At 41.2% G+C, this 19319-nt stretch overlaps 1 protein-coding gene across 1 annotated transcript in view; it reads left to right on the forward strand.

The window, feature by feature from the left end:
• Positions 1-16383, forward strand: part of LOC140860162 (early light-induced protein 2, chloroplastic-like) — a 30983-nt gene extending 14600 nt beyond the window's left edge. The window contains exon 3 of the mRNA XM_073263014.1: positions 16033-16383. Within this exon, the coding sequence (XP_073119115.1) occupies positions 16033-16383 (351 nt within the window). The remainder of the gene's footprint in view (positions 1-16032) is intronic.
• Positions 16384-19319: the final 2936 nt, after the last annotated feature.

Genomic DNA, 19319 nt, shown 5'->3' on the forward strand with positions numbered 1-19319 from the left:
ATAATAAACACAATAATATTAAAACCCGAAGGTGAGTTGAGCTCCCCAAGGGAAGCATAATAAACAATAATATTAACACCCAAAGGTGAGCTGAGCTCCTCAAGGGAATCATGATAAACATTTGCAAGGTCGGATATTTTCTTAGAACGCCAGTCGAAGTGGCCGAGCTGAGCTTAGATGGTCGAGCTTAGCTTCCAAGTTTCCGAGCTTAGCTCTCAAGCTGAGCTGGCAAATTCTTGTAGGAACTTTAGCCGAGCTCCCGAGCTAGCATAGCTGTAGTGACCCGTATCCAGAATTAACGATTAATGAGTAATTAGGCATGTAATAATGTTGGATTAAGTAAAACATAATTAAGGAAATTCCTAAAGGGTTAACGGAGTCCAGAAATGGATCCAGGACACTCAAAATAGCCGGGAAGGTCCCGAGGGTCCGGAGGGTTCGGAAGCTCCGAACCAAGTCAGGAGGTTTCGAACAGGATCGGAGGATCCAAAGTCAGGATCGGAGGCTCCGTCGGTGAGATCGGACATTCCGATCGGGACCAGGGCACGTGTCATCGCTGACGTCAGCAAGGTGACATCATGGCTGACGTAATATTGGGCGATCGGACGCTCCGAAGATGGGATCGTAGGTTCCGATCGTGTTCGGACGTTCCGAACCGGGTTCGAAGGCTCCAAACGTTGCCTATAAATATAGGGGCCGAGGGTTCATTTGGAGTGCACCTTTCCCTCTCTTCTCTCTGTTTCCTAAGCCTTCTAACTCAGATCTAGGGAGATCTAGGCATCCAATGAGGAATCCGGAAGTGGCATAGTGATCCAGGCGTCGTAGCGGAGCTGTGGCCTAGTTTTGAGACAAATTGTCATCAGCGGGCTGACGATGGACGCAGGTATAGCTATGGTCTCCTTAAATTATTTAGGAGTATGCAATAGCTTAGTTAAGGCTTTTAGAGCTTAAATAAATTATGCATGCGTATTTGCATTGTAGTGCTGATGATAGGCTTGGAACCTAGTGTGGGACTGCTAGGACTGCCTGTAGAAAGGTACGTAAGTACAAACTGAGATAGCCAGCGGGTTTTGCATGCTTATATGTTGCATTTGTGTGTCATATTATTATGCAGCATGTGCATATCATATTGTGCCTGTCCATCTTTTGAGATGAGTCATGTAGGGCCGCTCAGCCCTGTTTGGACGGCTGATGCCTAGTGCCCAGTGACCGACGGGTTATGGGTTACTACATCTGAGGGACACAGTCCATGTCCTGTAGGAATGAGCAGTGTACGCAGGGTTTGCTCCCCGGGTTGTACCACTCATGTCCTAGGCGCCATTACTGAGCAGTTGTATACAGTTATCCCAGATATGGATACCCTATCATTTGCATGCATCATATTTGTATGTTTTACCCAGTGCTTTCGTATTGAGCTTAGAGCTCACATCCAGTATTTTTTGTGTATCTGGACACCCCATTCGACGGGGCAGGTGTAGGTGCAGGATTGAGCACCAGGAGTTTGGAGTAGCCAGCGACCAGTGAAGACAGCAGGATTAGCTGTAGGTTTTACCTTTAGGCTATTTATTCGATTTGGTTGTATAAATCGAATTTATTTAACCGGTTGTATTCTGTCGGTCTGCTTTTATTTAAGTCTTCCGCAGTGATTTATTTTAATGCATGCTTAATTATGCTCTTAACTATGATTAGGTAGTGGATCCGGGTAGGGTCTCTACATTTTTGGTATCAGAGCGAATGAATGCAAGAGACTTGGGATATAGAGATAAGACTTTGGGTTATCCTTATAGGATTGATGCGACCTTGGAAGAGGTGATGATGCGGCAATTAGTTTGCCTAGAGACTATCATCATCGGCAGGATTTCTGAAGATTTGGCTTATGGGATACCAGCAAGTGCGGACATGAGTGATGGATCGTGTTCGAGTTTTGAAGATTTCTACTCAGGTGGATCCTAGTTTTGGATCAAGTACCGGATGCCAGAGGCAGTGGCAGAGGATTGGATGGGACGCACTTTATGTTTGCATCAGTATCGTCCGTACCATGATGACACTACTCTGAAGATTCTCCACTAGTAGTTGGAGAGATTGTCAGATAGACCTTTACCAGGGAATGCCTCGAGTGCCTCAGGCATGACAGGTTTCGAGCGTAAGGTCATTAACTCATGCAGAACATAGTTTTGCCGGTATGCTTGTACCGATGCATTCGGTAGGCACACGGGAAACTTCATGTTCAAAAGCATGATATGAGTACAAGAAGAACATTGATGGTAGATCGTGAGCAGAAGGGGTCGACTGACATGCACTGACGCAGAGCATAGCTGGTTAGCTATCACGAGCCATTTCTCCAGAGTTCTTAGTAGGAGGACATGTAGAGAGACTTGGTCGGGGTATGCTTGTATCGATGCGTGTGTCGATTAGAAGCTTCATGCTCAAGAAACGAAGACTAGTACGATGGTTTAAATATTGTATTGATGTAGTTGTAAACAGTATTTCAGTTGTAATAAATCATCATACTTTGGTTGTATCATTTCAAGTTCGATTGTACATTTCATTGTATTTTGAATACTATATGTATTACATGAGATTGTAATAAAGAGAATTGTACATAACTTGAAATAAGTGATACATGTTTTATTTATCCAGCAATTCGTGGATGATTGCATGATTGTGCGGAAGTTTGGATTGGGTTTAGTTGATTAGCGTTCAACTGGTGTAGCTCATGGGATTTGAGTGGGCCGACTGTGATTGTTTGACTTGTGGTTAGTCTAGGCGTTTTCCTAGGATTGACCTAGTTAGTCAGTGGACTATGTTAGTGCCAGCGATGAGTGGACTCATCTAGAGGCATTAAGGGTATTGTTCGGTTTAGAACATTGTTCTAGGTTGTTTCCTTAGAACAGGCTGTCTGACCTTCGTTAGGTTGAGACTTGTGATGATGGGTTTTTATCGGGATACCAGGTCCATTATATGCCAAGAGTTGTGGACTATGACCATGACTAGACGTGATGGAGCGCGACCCTATGCCAGTGTTACTCTTGGAGTCCTTGTAATTTAGAGGATACCTGGGAGCCTTTGTGCTTCAGGATTGGCGATGGGAAGGCTACTCAGTCTAGGGATTTGGTAACAATCACGACAGGGTATGACCTTGGATTAAGATATCAGGTTTGATATTGATGGTTCGATATCGTCTAGTGTGCCAGAGATATAGTTTGAGTATTCTGCTGTAGGAACCAGTCATGGAGGGATTTTCTTGACAAGTGTGTACTCTAAGCAGATAGATTTTAACCTTTGGGTTACTGCTAGACGTGTGGATCTAGTAGGTGGACGGATTCCTACTAGCGATGACTAGGGGTTGTCATCAGAGTTGTGGTTAGAATTTCCTTGTGATAGGAATTATCCAAGATACTGGATGGAATGTTGTTTTAAGACTTAAACTCGAATACGAGGACTACTCCATGATGATTGACTTCATCTGTGATAGATTATGTCAGACGCTAAGGATTGTACAGAGCTATCTGATATATGAGGGAAGCGTGGCCTATACCCGTGAAGCCTTGGTGGTTGTCCAGGTGGGTTAACATGGTAAGCTACCTTAGTCTTAAATTTTTGCACAATCTTAGCGAGGGATATAATTAGGAGAGTGTTTGAAGATTGTAAGAATCTTGGAGATTCGTTAGTTATGATTCTGAATTTGACGAATCGTGATATTCATCCTGGATGAACGAAGCAAGGATAGTTAGTGCAGTGTTTGCGCTAAGTAATGCCTGATATTTTCAGAGATTGAGCGTAGGATTTTCCATGGGATGGAATGGGCTTAGTTTATCTTGATGTTTGCCTTGGGTTAACAAGACAACGATTAGTAGTGCTAAGGTGGCACGGGATCTGTGCTAGTGACTACTAGTGGTTATTGGGTAACTCTGTCAGAGTTAGGATGATTAAGTTTAGAATACGAAGCAGCGGTTAGTAGTGCTGAAAAGGCGCAGGACTTGTGCCAAGTAAACTACTTATGTACTGTGATCTGACACCGTTTGGAAATGGTTCTTTGTGGCAGCTGAGTCATGGTTATTGACCGAGCCATGTAGGTTGGATGATCAGTGGTGGTCTGATCTAATAAGTGCGAGCTTAAGTAGATCGACGAGTTCGATTGGTTGAGCCAATCAGGGTTGATCAGGATGTAGCAATTAAGAAATACTTGGGATAGTATTTTGTCGAGTAGTGCTTATGGGATGAGTACTGGATACCATCTCAGAGAATTTGACAATTCGGATGATTTAGGGTCTCTAGGTTACCAGGGACTAATCTACCGAAAGATTATGATTGACTTGTATGGTCGAGTTACATGTTAACTTGATAGGAGGAACAAGCGAAGGAATTGGTAACTCCCAGGATAGTGCTTTTGTGATGATGTCTTAGTATATCATTGGATTGAGATCCAACGAGGAATGTGTACTTGTATGGACATCAGTTGTTTGATTGTGAGGTGTGACATTTGCTGAGACCTAGTTCTCGAGATCCGGCAGGGTGTGTCACAAATTTTCATCGTGTGGTGCTTAAGATCATTGGGATGATCGAGGCAGTCGTAGATCGATTTAGTAGCCAACAAGATTATTGTGGAAATTGAAGATTTCGCAAGATAGCGATGAAGCAACTTTGTTCTTTCCAGTCGACAAGCCACATCAGTGCGGACCATTCGTCAAGGATATTGTGCTTTAGCAATGGACGATATTCGGATGTGCGTCGGGTGGCAAGTTACTTCGAGCACAAGTGTTTCCAGGATCGAATAGGGAATCAACGAATTAGTTCGTTCAGTGCTGAGACGGATGCGTTCAGCAAGGGAATGATTTGAGAATCCGTTGGGATTTAAATTCCAGAAACTTTATAATTCGACCTTGTAAGGTTGGGACGAGCAATGATGGTATCATCAGAGACTCCGAGTTGAGTTATACCAAGTGCAATGACTGTCGAGTTTCGAGACGAAACAGGAAGCGTTTCCATATGTCTGTGTACTGTGGAATGTCCCAGTCGAACACATTGGTGAGAGCTTGCCTTAGTCTTGATCAGTGTACAGTGATTGCGAGTATGTATAACTAACCAGAGGATGTCTATCGATTGAGATTCATGGGTGAATAACCTATGGTTGAGATGATGCAGATCATCAGAGGTGTAATGACTTCTATTGCAGTATATGCGTGGCTTCGCAGGCCAATGGCTAGAAGATGACTTAGTATCATTATTGGCAAGCGATGATGGTTCTCATCAGGACACAGTGCTGAGTTATACTAAGAGACATGAACTGTGATTGGTACTAGACTGGATGGTCTGAGTTCCCAGTGATCGCTTGGGAAGCTCGTTTGCTTCGGTAGAGCATGTGAAGGATGACCAGTCTGGAATCAAGTTGATCAGTTATGTTGGAGTATAGCTTGGTGTCAACTAGATTCTCTTGAGGAGAATTTGGGCTTTGTTGTGTCGGCACAGTGCTGGAAATAGTGTTTCCTGACTAGAGGTGTTGAGCACCGAGAACTTTTGGAACCATTAGATGGTTAATTTTGATTAGTGATTCGACGATTGTCGTAAGCCAATCAGGTTATGATTTGGTCTTCGTCAGTCTAAGACTTTTCCTGGAGATGATGATCTCGGTCAAACGGATGTTTGTATCCTTCGTGATCAGGGGGATCGTGGTCAGAAGGGAAGACGTATCAGTGTTGTGGTACTCTAGCGCTAGAAGAGTTCGACTATCGACCAGTAGCGCAATGGTTTTTCAGCTAGAAGAATGTTAATACGGTTCAGCATTAATGGAGCTTGTAGAGGATTCGACAAGAGTCTGAATTGTCGGAAGCTATTTCGACCAGACACTCGGGCAAGGGTCTTTAATATGTTCTCGAGGTTCTACCCTAGATTTCGAGGACGAAATCTTTTAAGGGGGGGAGAATGTAGTGACCCGTATCCAGAATTAACGATTAATGAGTAATTAAGCATGTAATAATGTTGGATTAAGTAAAACGTAATTAAGAAAATTCCTAAAGGGTTAACGGAGTCCAGAAATGGATCCAGGACACTCAAAATAGCCGGGAAGGTCCCGAGGGTCCGGAGTGTTCGGAAGCTCCAAACTAAGTCAGGAGGTTCCGAACAGGATCGGAGGATCCGAAGTCAGGATCGGAGGCTCCGATCGAGATCGGAAGCTCCATCGGTGAGATCGGGCGTTCCGATCGGGACCAGGGCATGTGTCATCGCTGACGTCAACAAGGTGACATCATGGCTGACGTAATATTGGGCGATCGGACGCTCCGAAGATGGGATCGGAGGTTCCGATCGTGTTCGGACGTTTCGAACCGGGTTCGGAGGCTCCGAACGTTGCCTATAAATATATGGGCCGAGGGTTCATTTGGAGTGCACCTTTCCCTCTCTTCTCTCTGATTACTAAGCCTTCTAACTCAGATCTAGGGAGATCTAGGCATCCAATGAGGAATCCGGAAGTGGCATAGCGATCCAGGCGTCGTAGCGGAGCTGTGGCCTAGTTTTGAGACAAATTGTCATCAGCGGGCTGACGACGAACGCAGGTAAAGCTATGGTCTCCTTAAATTATTTAGGAGTATGCAATAGCTTAGTTAAGGCTTTTAGAGCTTAAATAAATGATGCATGGGTATTTGCATTGTAGTGCTGATGATAGGTTTGGAACCTAGAGTGGGACTGCTAGGACTGCCTGTAGAAAGGTACGTAAGTACAGACTGAGATAGCCAGCGGGTTTTGCATGCTTATATGTTGCATTTTGTGTCATATTATTATGCAGCATATGCATATCATATTGTGCCTGTCCATCTTTGGAGATGAGTCATGTAGGGCCGCTCAACCCTGTTTGGACGGCTGATGCCTAGTGCCCAGTGACCGACGGGTTATGGGTTACTACATCTGAGGGACACATTCCATGTCCTGTAGGAATGAGCAGTGTACGCAGGTTTTGCTCCCCGGGTTGTACCACTCATGTCCTAGGCGCCATTACTGAGCAGTTGTATACAGTTATCCCAGATATGGATACCCTATCATTTGCATGCATCATATTTGTATGTTTTACTCAGTGCTTTCGTATTGAGCTTAGAGCTCACGTCCAGTCTTTTCTGTGTATCTGGACACCCCATTTGACGGGGAAGGTGTAGGTGCAGGATTGAGCACCAGGAGTTTGGAGTAGCCAGCGACCAGTGAAGACAGCAGGATTAGCTGTAGGTTTTACCTTTAGGCTATTTATTCGATTTGGTTGTATAAATCGAATTTATTTAACCGGTTGTATTCTGTCGGTCTGCTTTTATTTAATTCTTCCGTAGCGATTTATTTTAATTCATGCTTAATTATGCTCTTAACTCTGATTAGGTAGTGGATCCGGGTAGGTTCGCTACAATAGCCGAGCTCCCGATCTGACCTGCTATACGAGTCCCGAGAGCTTAAATTGTCTCCCGAGCTCTCGACCTGACCTGCACTTGTTCCAAACTTATCTTGAAGAGCCTTATTTAAGTATGCACTGTATTGATATACCATTATTAGATGTACTTCAGTTAAAATTAATGTGTTTTGTTGAGCTAAGACCAAAGGTCAAAACCATGTGGCTAAGTAATGAACTGAACCAAAGTTAGGGGCCTAAGAGGCGTTACTAAGTTTATGAGCTGAACCAAAGCCAGGGGCCTAATAGGAATGACTAAGTTTATGAACTTAACCAAAGCCAGGGGCCTAAGAGGCGTAGCTAAGGTGATGAGCTGAACCCAAGTCAGGGGCCTAAGAGGCGCGACTAAGGTGATGAGCAAATCCAAAGCCAGGGACCTAAGAGGCGTGACTAAGGTGATGAGCTGAACCAAAGCCAGGGGACTAAGAGGCGTGACTAAGGTGATGAGCTGAACCCAAGTTAGGGGCCTAAGAGGCGTGACTAAGGTGATGAGCTGAACCAAAGCCAGGGGCCTAAGAGGCGTGACTAAGGTAATGAGCTGAGCCAAAGCCAGGGGCCTAAGAGGTGTAACTAAGGTGTTGAGCTGAACCCAAGTCAGGGGCCTAAGAGGCGTGACTAAGGTGATTAGTTGAACCAAAGCTAGGGGCCTAAGAGGCGTGACTAAGGTGATGAGCTAAACCCAAGTCAGGGGCCTAAGAGGCGTGACTAAGGTGATGAGCTGAACCAAAGCCAGGGGCCTAAAAGGCGTAGCTAAGGTGATGAGTTGAGGCATGTTTACATCCATATTTCTGAAAAAGTAACTGTTTATAAATAAAAGTAGAATGTAGCTTGCATGTATTACAACTTAAAAGAAAATTGAACTTGAAACATTTAAGAATAATATTTGCGTAAATTGTAAGCGCTCCAAGGTCTCTTCAGCATCTTCCCCTTTGAATCTCCAAATAGTAAGCATCCGAACTGAGCCTCATTACCACCTTGTATGGTCCTTCCCACTTAGGATCGAGCTTCCCTACAGCCACATCCTGAATTCTCCTGAGCACCAAATCTCCCACCTGGAATCCTTTCCTGCGCACCCGACGATTATAGGACCGAGTTATCCTGCTCTTGTACACCACGATTCTGATGGCCGAAGCTTCTCTCTTTTCATCCAAAAAGTCTAAGACTTCCATTCTCCTTTCTCCATTTTTTTCATCATAGAAAATAATCCGAGCCGACTACTCTCCAATTTCTTCTGGCAGGACTGCCTCATTTCCGTACACCATACTAAATGGAGTATCCCCAGTCCCAGTTCTCGGTGTGGTACGATATGACCATAACACACTAGGGAGCTCTTCCACCCAATTTCTCTGGGCTTTCCCCAAGCGCGCCTTCAAGCTTTGCACCAAAGACCTGTTAGTCACCTACACCTGACCATTACTCTGGGGATAATGGACAGATGTGAAGTGTTGCTGAATTTTCATTTCTTTACACCAAGCTTGCACCCGAGCTCCTTGAAACTGTCTCCCATTGTCAGAGATGAGCTTTCATGGTACTCCAAATCTGCACACAATATTCCTCCACAGAAATTTCAAGACTTCCCCCTCAGTAATTCAAGCTAAAGCCTCCGCCTCAACCCATTTAGAGAAGTAATCAATAGAAACCAATAAGAACTTCTTCTGATGTGGAGCTGGGGGAAAAGGACCCACAATATCAATCCCCCACTGATCAAAGGGACATGCTGCCACTATTCCTTTCATTAATGCCGCTGGCTGGTGCTGCAGTTTGCTATGTCGCTGACAACTTTCACAGGAAGTCACCAAGGATAGAGCATTTTTTAGAATAGTAGGCCAGAAATACCCTGCTAAGAGCACCTTAAGGGCTAGAGAATAAGAACCCAAGTGATTTCCGCAACACCCCTCATGTATCTCCTTCAAGACATAATGAGCTTTCTTAGGGCCCAAGAATTTGAGAAGAGGTCCAGAGAATGACCTTTTGTAAATAACTCCTTCCACCATCATAAAGCGGAGACTCCTCTGCTTCAAACGATAGGCCTTCTTTGGATCCTTGGGTAATTCACCCTTCTCCATATATCCCAAGAGTTCTCTTCTCCAATCGTTCTCTTCCTGAGCGGTTGGTATGAGCTCCGTAGAAGGCGTTAGCTCCACTTGCACAATTACCTCTTGGGTCTTCCAGCTATGAAGTGAGCTAGCCATCTTGACAAGAGAATCTGCTTATTTATTGCTCTCTCTAGGAATCTGCTCAAACACCACCTCATCAAAGAGGCCCCGGGCTTCCTCTGCTGCCTTCATATACTCCTTTAACTTCTCACTTTTTACCTCATAAGACCCATTCACCTGCTGAGCCACCAATTGCGAATCAGAATAAAGATGCACCTGAGATGCCCCAACTTGCTTGGCCGCCCGGAGGCCAATTAACACAGCCTCATATTCTGCCTCATTATTGGATGCTTGAAAATCCAACCTGACCGCCAACCTGATCTCATCTCCACAAAGGGATATCAAAAGCACCCCCACTCCACATCCTTCACTATTAGAAGAGCCATACACGTAAACCCTCCATAAGCCCTCTCCTTCCACGTGTTTCGTTTCGGCTAAGAAATCAGCTAATGCTTGAGCTTTAATGGCTGCTCTTGGTTCGTACTGAACATCATATTCACTAAGCTCAATAGTCCACTTCACCAATCGCCCCGAGATGTCAGCATGAGTTAGTATTCTTCCAATAGGGCTATTGGTTAACACAACAATAAGATGTGATTGGAAATAAGGTTTGAGCTTCCTGGCTGTCATAATTAGGGCAAGCGCCAAATTTTTAACCTCTGAATACCGAAGCTCAGCACCCTTAAAGGCATGTGAGAAGAAATAAATAGGATGCTGAACTGTACCCTCCTGCCTGATAAGTACCGAACTGACTGCTCCTTCTAAAGCTGATAAGTAGATGTACAATGGTTCACCCGAAACTGCCTTAGCCAACACAGGGAGTTCAGCTAAGTAATTTTTTTTAAGTCCTCAAACGCCTTCCCACATTCAGCATCCCATTCAAACTTCTTAGCTTTCCGAAGTACCCTAAAGAAAGGTAAACTTCGATGAGCTGATCTGGATATGAATCGAGATAGAGCTGTTATCCTTCCTGCTAGCCTCTGAACTTATTGCAGACTACAAGGAGCAGACATAGATCGAATATCCTGCACCTTTTTAGGATTAGCCTCTATGCCCCTCTCAGTAACCATGTACCCCAAAAACTTACCTTCCCTAACTCCAAATACACATTTCTCTGGATTGAGCTTCACTCCATAAAACCTCAAAGTCGAGAAGGTCTCTTCCATGTCAGCCAACAGTCCCACATCATCCTGAGACTTCACCAGGATATCATCCACATAAACTTCCATTTTTCTGCCTATTTGGGAGGCAAACACTCTGTCCATGAGCCTTTGATAAGTGGCCCCTGCATTCTTCAAACCAAAATGCATCACTCTGTAACAAAAAGTTCCATGAAAAGTAGTGAAACTTACTTTGTCTTGATCTTCCTCCGCCAAGGGGATTTGGTGATACCCTTGATATGCATCCATGAAGCATAAGTACTGATGACCTGCCGTAGAGTCATCCAACTGATCAATTCGAGGTAGTGGATAACAATATTTTGGGCATGCCTTATTCAAGTCCCTGAAATCAACACACATCCGCCACTTTCCTGAACTCTTAGGGACAAGGACCACATTGGATAAACAGGTAGGAAATTGCACTTCCCTAATGTGTCCGGCTTTAAGAAGATCATCTACCTCTTTCTTAATGACCTTATCCACTTCTGGTCCAAAGTGTCTCCTCTTTTGTTTTATTGGCCTTACTCCCGCAAGAATATTGAGTCGATGAACCATAATTTCTGTGTTGACCCCTGTGAGCTCCGACACAGACCAAGCAAAAACATCCTTGTTCTTCTTCAAGCAACCAACCAAACTTGGCTTCACCGAAGGGCTGAGATCAACAGCTAATTTAACAATCTGAGCTCCTGGGCTTAACTCCACCTTCTCCTGACCCTCTTCAGACATTAGAAATACACTCCGACCAAACACCCTTGGTGTCCGACCCACTGAAACCATTCCTACTTCCCTCTTACTTCTCTTCGCATCAACCTTTACCTCATTCACATAGCACAATCGAGCTGCCTTCTGATCACCCCAAACAACCCCCACTATTTTCCCACTAGGGAACTTCAACTTCTAATGGTAAGTGGATGGCACAACCCGAAAATCACCCAGGGTAGGACGACCCAATATTCCATTGAAGGAAGATGGTGCATCCACCACGTTAAAACATGCCATTTTTGTGACTTCCTGCTCTCCACTTTCGAGAGATAATGGGAGCACTATTTTCCCTAAAGGTTGCAGAGCATGACCTGTGAACCCATATAGTGCTGCAGTAATTGGGTCCAACTCAAAACCCTCCAACTTTATCTGATCCAGAGTCTCCTTAAAAATAATATTCACCGAACTTCTTGTGTCCACAAAGATACGGGCCACATCATAATTAGCAATGGTCAAGGTGACCAACAAAGGGTCATTAAGAGGTACCACTACATCCTTTAGATCTTCCCTTCCAAAGCTGATGCTTGGGTCAACCACCTGGCTGAGCTGAGAATTTACTTCAAAATTCTCCAATCTACGTCTGTGAGCTTTGCGAGCTCTTCCTGAATCTCCATCTGTAGTTCCTCCTGAAATCATATGGATCATACCCCTGTGAGGGTGATTAGCAATTTGTTCCACCCTCTCCCCCTGACCATTTTGGGTAGCTCTTCCCTGATGATCAACTTGATTTCCCCTGTCCTCATTCCTCTGATTCCTCCACTGCGGAGCTCGGCCTTGGAGAGGAGGGTTTGCTCTCTGAGTTAGCTCAGCTCTAATTCTAGGATCTTCATACATGATCCTATGAACCTCCTCACCTAACCTCTGGCAATCGTTGGTGACATGCCCATACTCCTGGTGAAAATCACATAACTTGTCGGATGGAGGTAACCACGGGCCTCTCTCAGCATTCCGAGGTCTTGCAAGTACCCGTCTTTCCTCACATATTTGCATTGCCTTCTCCAGGCTTCTCGAAAGTGGCACATAGGGATAGGGTCCCTTAGCTCTGCTCACCTCTTCTGCAGCCCTCTTTATCCCTACCTCTACCTTCCCCTCTGTCTTTGCTCCTGACTTATGATTGGGTTTACTTCCTAAGGTATCTTCTTGTACTCTTTGTCTCTGTGCATCCTCCAGATTCATATACTTCTCAGCTCGACTAAGGAGCTCATCATAAGTCAAAGGAGGCTTCTTGACTAAGGATTTAAAAAACTCTCCTCCCCTCAATCCCTGAGTAAAAGAGTTCACCAAAGTATCGGCAGTAGCAGCAGGAACTTCCAGAGCTGCTGTATTGAAGCGCTAAACATACTCCCTCAAGGGTTCCATCTCAGATTGCATAAAATTAAAAAAACTGAGAGAGGTCTTCAAATACTTTTTACTACTCGCAAATTGATGTAAAAAGGCTGAGCTGAATTCGTTGAAACTTCTGATACTACCAGGCTGCAAAAGGTTGAACCACTGTTGAGCTGATCTCACCAGAGTAGTGAGGAAAACCCGACACTTAATTGCATCCGAATATCTATGTAACAGAGCTGCATTTTCAAATCTCCAAAAATGTTCCTCCGGGTCTGAGCTCCCATCATACTCCCCTAAGGTGGGCTGCTTAAAATTCGCAGGGAGTTCTTCATCTAAAATAGCCCGAGAAAAAGGGCTTTCACTCTCTGTAGGCCCGGGCCGACCTCCGACCTGCCGACCCAATCTTCTAATCTCCTCCCACATCGCATCCATTTGGTTCGGCTGCCCTCCTGGTGGAGGGGGTGGTGGATTCTGACCCATGGCCGCTTGCACTGTTTGGGTGATGAACTGACTGAGCTGATCTACAGTCATGTCCGCCACATTCCCTACTCCTCCTCCTCTTCCTCTTCCTCTTCCTCTTCCTGATATCTATGCCTTAGCTTAAGATTCCCACAGACGGAGCTAATTGATATACCTCAATGAAGTGATCTCCTTGGATGAGCTGAAGAAACTCCTCCAACAAAAGATGAACTGTTGTTTACCTAAAACCACGAACAAGAGTGTTAAGGGGGGCCGAAAGGTGTTCCGACGTATCCCCTCCAACGCTCAAGTCAGATGCTAGGATAGCGAAATATAGAGAGTGGTGTGTGCACACGAGTGAAAAATTAGGATCCGAATAATGAAAATAAACCTGGTATTTATAGGAGAGGGCTCCGGATCTTACGCTTACCTTCCTAATCAAGAACCCGATAATCCCGGATCACGATCCCGAACATATAGGTGGAGATCTCGTTTGGAACTCCTTCGATAAAGGAATTATTGATCTGTACATCTTATCTGTGCTGAACTGTAATCACTAGGACTCTATATTGCTGCTCTCCCTGGAGTCATATGGAAAGAGATGAATGAGTTATTGTTGAACCCTTGAACTCACATTAAACACTATAGGACTCTATATTACTGCTCTCCCTAGAGTCATATGGAAAGAGATGAATGAGTTATTGTTGAACCCTTGAACTCACATTAAACACTAATCCTAACATCCCAGCTAGCTCACCAAGGTTGCCGAACCAATCTACCAAGCTAACCCCCTACTGGCATCAGGGCCGAACTGAGCTCCCAAACTCCCGAGCTGATAAAAGTGGGGGAGCTTGGCCGAGCTCCCGACCCGAGCTAGAAATTATAGTGGGGGAGCTTGGCCGAGCTCCCGAGCTCCCGAGCTTGTCCTAGTTGATTAGGGGCTAGCTTTTATCTTAGAGTTATCGAGGAGCTGAAGTGATTTCCTTCTCCGGGTATCATATATATATATATATATATATATGCCAAAAAATAATTATGTAAGGGCAAATGGTTTGCTTCTCGAGATACCTAATTGACATATAAGACAAAAGGACGTAGAAATCGTGTACGGTAACCGTGAATCCTAGCGATTTTTCTCGAAAGCCAACTGTGTGATACCCCCGTGAATCCATGTTGAAAAAATAAAATGAAATTTACAAATAGACTCATGATGATGAGGCACGTCATTTAACCAAGATATAAAAAATATAAATAAAAATAAAAAAGTAAAATCTGGTAATAATAATAATTGATTCTCCGTCAATAAACTTTACTTAATTTTTATTAAAAGAGATATTTGTTTATTATTTTGTCGTAGATATATTGACGCATATTCTAATTATCTAGTTATCTACTTAATTTTATATAGAGATATGCCAGATTTATCTGAGAGTCAGTTTGGATACCGAAATTATAACTTAAAAAAAACTTTAAATAATTTTTGTTATTTTAATTCTATATATATATATATATATATAAAAGTGCTTTTGATGTTTTGATATAAATGCTGAAAAGTTTTTTCATTTTTATTCTTAATAAATGTAGTTAGAAGCAAAAGCTTAAAAGCTAGAAATTCTAACTTCTAAAAAAATGTTTTATTTTTAAGTTGCTATTTTAAAACGAGTACTTATGTAACCAAATGCTAGAATTTTCAATAAAATTGTTTTTTTTTTAAAGTATTTTTATTTTCTTGGCTTCTCTAAACTGCAGTAGCCACACATGGAAACAGTTTTTTCGAACCATCTCAAAATGGTGACGGTTTTACTAAACCGTACGTGGTAGAGCCGATGATGGCCGGTTTAGTTAAATCCTAGCAACTTAAAAACTTTATATTTTTATCAACGGTTTTTCTTGAATCATCGCCAACGATCGGATTTTCATGCAGTGAAGTACGTAGGAGGTTCGAGATGATGGACGTATACATATGCTAAAAAATAATTAAGTAATTAAAAGCAAATTCTCCAGATTCACATAAGACAATAGAACGTAGAAATCGCGCGTGTACGGTTGCATATACATTAATGTTGTATCGGCCATCTTACGCGTGTCCTTAAAGATGCCCACAATATGTATACGTACTTCCATGCATATACTATAAATAAATGAACCCCAATATCCCCTGTAGTACTAATTACCAAACTTTTACTAGCTTCAACCACATTTCCATCCACTCCTAATACTTGTTTTCATTCTTGAAATTGTGAAATAAATTTCAAGTTTACATTTTTAATTCTCACGCAATATGGCAACAGGGTTGCAAATGACATGTGGAGCGGGTTTCAGTTCAAGAATTGCAGGCTTCAACCAGTTCGCTCCGGTGAGAAGCATGCCGTTCCTTAAGAGGGATTTGATGTTCAGAATTCGAAGCATTGCTGAGGTAAATATGATATATATATATATATATATATATGTATGTATCGAGACATCGAGTTTATCGTGCACTATATTAATAAGTGAATATTGTATTTATAAGTTGATTGATGAAATTACCGCACTTATATTGTTTGATTTAGCAGGATGGTGGCCGTGATCTTGCTGATGAGAAAGAAAAAGCAGCCATTCCGGTTCCGCCACAGGTGTTTTCAACCCCGCCACCGCCACCGCAACCGGAGGTGATTTCAGATGGAAATAAATAATTCGTTTTTTTTTATATGCATGATTAATATTAATTTCTGTAGTAACATTCAAATTATATGATATCCAGGAGAGCACCAAGGCGACAGACATCATGGCCTTTAACGGGCCTGCTGCGGAGAGGATCAATGGCCGTCTCGCCATGCTCGGATTCACCACCGCCATTGCAGTCGAATTAACCAAAGGACAGGACATCTTCTCACAGATACAAAACGGAGGGTTCAAGTGGTTCATCGGGACCACTATTCTGTTCTCAGTCGCATCTCTTGTGCCGTTGTTTAAAGGCGTAAGCGCTGATTCGAAATCGAGACCGGGCGGGTTGATGTCGTCGGACGCTGAGCTATGGAATGGGAGGCTTGCCATGGTGGGGTTGATTGCTTTGGCATACACTGAATATTTGAAGGGCGGACCACTTGTGTAAATAATATTATAAAGAACTGTTTGGTTCCATAGTCATGTGATTATCATGTAATATTTTGTGCAGAAAGATATAATATAATGAACTATATTTTAGTGTTTCGGAGCATGTTTTGTATAATCATGATTTTGTTTTTAAGTTTCTTATTATCTTTTTTTTTTTTGTAAATTTTTGTAATTTAATAGTAATTTATATAAGAGTAGTTTTATAAAAACAAAAAACAAAAACAAAAACCTAAATGTAAATCAAAGTTTAAAAAAACATAAACTAAGGACATTATTGATATAATAAAAAAGTTTTACAAAATTTAGTTAATATCCACGTCTCGTTTTACTAGTAACTAGCGATGGAGTTTTGTATACATACATATATATAAGATTTTGACGTCTCTATCAAAAAATACCAACAATAAATTTCAGAGTAAGTGTTATTTTGCAGTGTTGTTAACACTTAAAGAAAATATGCAGCGGAATAATTAACATAAAACAATAAATAACACGAAGATATTTATGCACAAGTACTAAATAAATACTTGTGCGATGACTAATGACAAAAAGATAACTAGAAAATAAATCAGTTTACAAAAACCAACTAGTGAACGTATATGAAAAACTTACTTTTCTCAACAAGTTCAGAAAATAAATAGCTTTCTAAAAACTAGTAAGAACTAGAATAGAAAAACAAATAGGAAGTTTTAAACACATGTGCAAAAGATAAAAACGAAAGAATCACTTTCAGAACAATACATCACTCGCGTATTCTTCATTGTTTTCAACACTATTCAGCAACACTGTGTTACAACTATGAGTACTTCAAAAATTCTTCAGTATTCTTCGATCTTCAAAGCTCCAGAATTCCTTCAGTAATCGACTATAATTTTTCTTATGTGATTTGCTCTATTACTCGTCGTCTCTCTTTTTTTTTTTTTTTTTTTTTTCTCTTGTATGTCTTCTCTTCTCTCCTTTAAATAGACCTTATAATTCCTTCCATGAATAGAATCCTACAAAGTATGAAAACATGATATTATTAGGAATCAGATATTTGCATTAAGAGATAAGAAATATTAACAATTCTAAAACAAATTTAAGAAAAGCAAAACTCTAAAAAAATAGAATTTGATCTCAATGAGGAAACAATTTAAAGTACGTGAAACATGTTCTTTAAAACTCTTCTTTTTTGTCTTTCTGGACAAAACACATAAACAAGTCTAATTAACTCCCCTTGAGTTATATAACTAATGCTCTCATTGAATTTGATAATTTCAAAATTAAGTGTTGTGTGAGCGTGTTGTCAACACTAACTCTCAACACATAATAGATCAGAGTAGAAACTAGCTTATTAGCATATAAGAGAAACTTATATAAACAAGCGAATATATCAAAGTAATAAAGAATAGATCAATAACTTAGAGAAGAAACACAAAACAGATATATTAAAACTTGAATAGAGAAAAACATAAAAAATATAATAAAAGTAAGAAAAATCCCTAAAACCAACTAATCATCTTCAGCTTCAGCACTGGACTCTAGTTCGGCCCCTTTTTTGTCCAGAGGGCCGTGATGTTGCTGATAAGAGTAAGAAAAATCCCTAAAACCAACTAATATTATTATCTTTTTTTTTGTAATTTAATAGTACTTTATATAAGAGTAGTTTTGTAAAAACAAAAAAAACAAAATCCTAATTGTAAATCAAAGTTTAAACCAAACAACATAAACTAAGGACATTATTGATATATTAAAAAAGTATCACCAAATTTAGTTAATATCCACGTCTCGCTTTATTAGTAACCAGCGACGAAGCACACGCGTTGTATGAGTAAAATATTATATTTAAATATAATGTATTATATATTGAATAATTTTTAAATTTTAAAGTGCTTGTTTATTTTTATTTTTTTTTTTCAAATTAAAAAAAATCAGTCATGAATGAAATTCAGTTTTAATTGATGGAAAGATATATTATAAAATAATAGATGATGCGATTAGTTGAGAGAAATGGTGGGATAAGTGAGTTGGAGGAGAGCGTAGGGGTACAAAAGGAAAAAATTGAAAAAAACAAATCATAACACCAAAAACAATTAGAATAGGCTACACATGCACAATTGATAAAATAATATATATATATATATATATATATATATATATATATATATGCATGTATATAATCATAATCTAGTGATGTTAATTTTATTCTCGATGAGTTCTTTTTTTTCCTTCTTACACTACCACATATGCTAATTAACCACACTAAAGAGACAACGGATTTGTAGAAAAACTGTTGATTTTTGAATTTTGACATCAGTTTGTACTAAAACCGTTGTGGATGTGCGTTTTTTTAAAAAAAATTTGAAGACAACGGATTAAGAAAACTGTTGTAATTGGTGTTCTACGACAACAATTTTTATTAACCGTTGTCTATGAGCTCTTACCGTTGTCATTGTGCGGTTTTTTTTGGATCAAATAGACAACAGATTTTTGAAATATAGACAACGGATTTTTAAACTGTTGTGTATTAAATTAAAAATAAAAAAAGATGCATAAATACAACGAATTATAAATCTGTTGTGTTTTCTCTATTATACAAGCTAGATCGAGTTGGATTCTTTCTCTCCTATCTCCTCTCATCTCTCATATCTTATCTCTTGTCAGCCTGCCCTAGTTCCTTATTTATCGATTGATCGATCTAAGAATGTTTTCGGTTAGCTTGCCGTAGATCTTCAGTTAGCGTGCTCCTGTCGGCTGCCGATATTACTCCCTGATCGATCCAAGAATGGTTCCGTTTTCTTGAACCAACTAGCTACCGATATTACTCCCCAAAATCCAAGCGTGTGTCCAAGTCGAAAACCCGATTTTCCTAACTCCCTATTGTGGCTGTAAGTCTTCTTTGTGTATTGGTGTTTAGTCCTCGATTTTCCTAACTCCCGATTGTGGCCGCAATTT

Source organism: Henckelia pumila, chromosome 1 (assembly GCF_033568475.1).
Source record: "Henckelia pumila isolate YLH828 chromosome 1, ASM3356847v2, whole genome shotgun sequence".
Lineage (NCBI taxonomy): Eukaryota > Viridiplantae > Streptophyta > Magnoliopsida > Lamiales > Gesneriaceae > Henckelia > Henckelia pumila.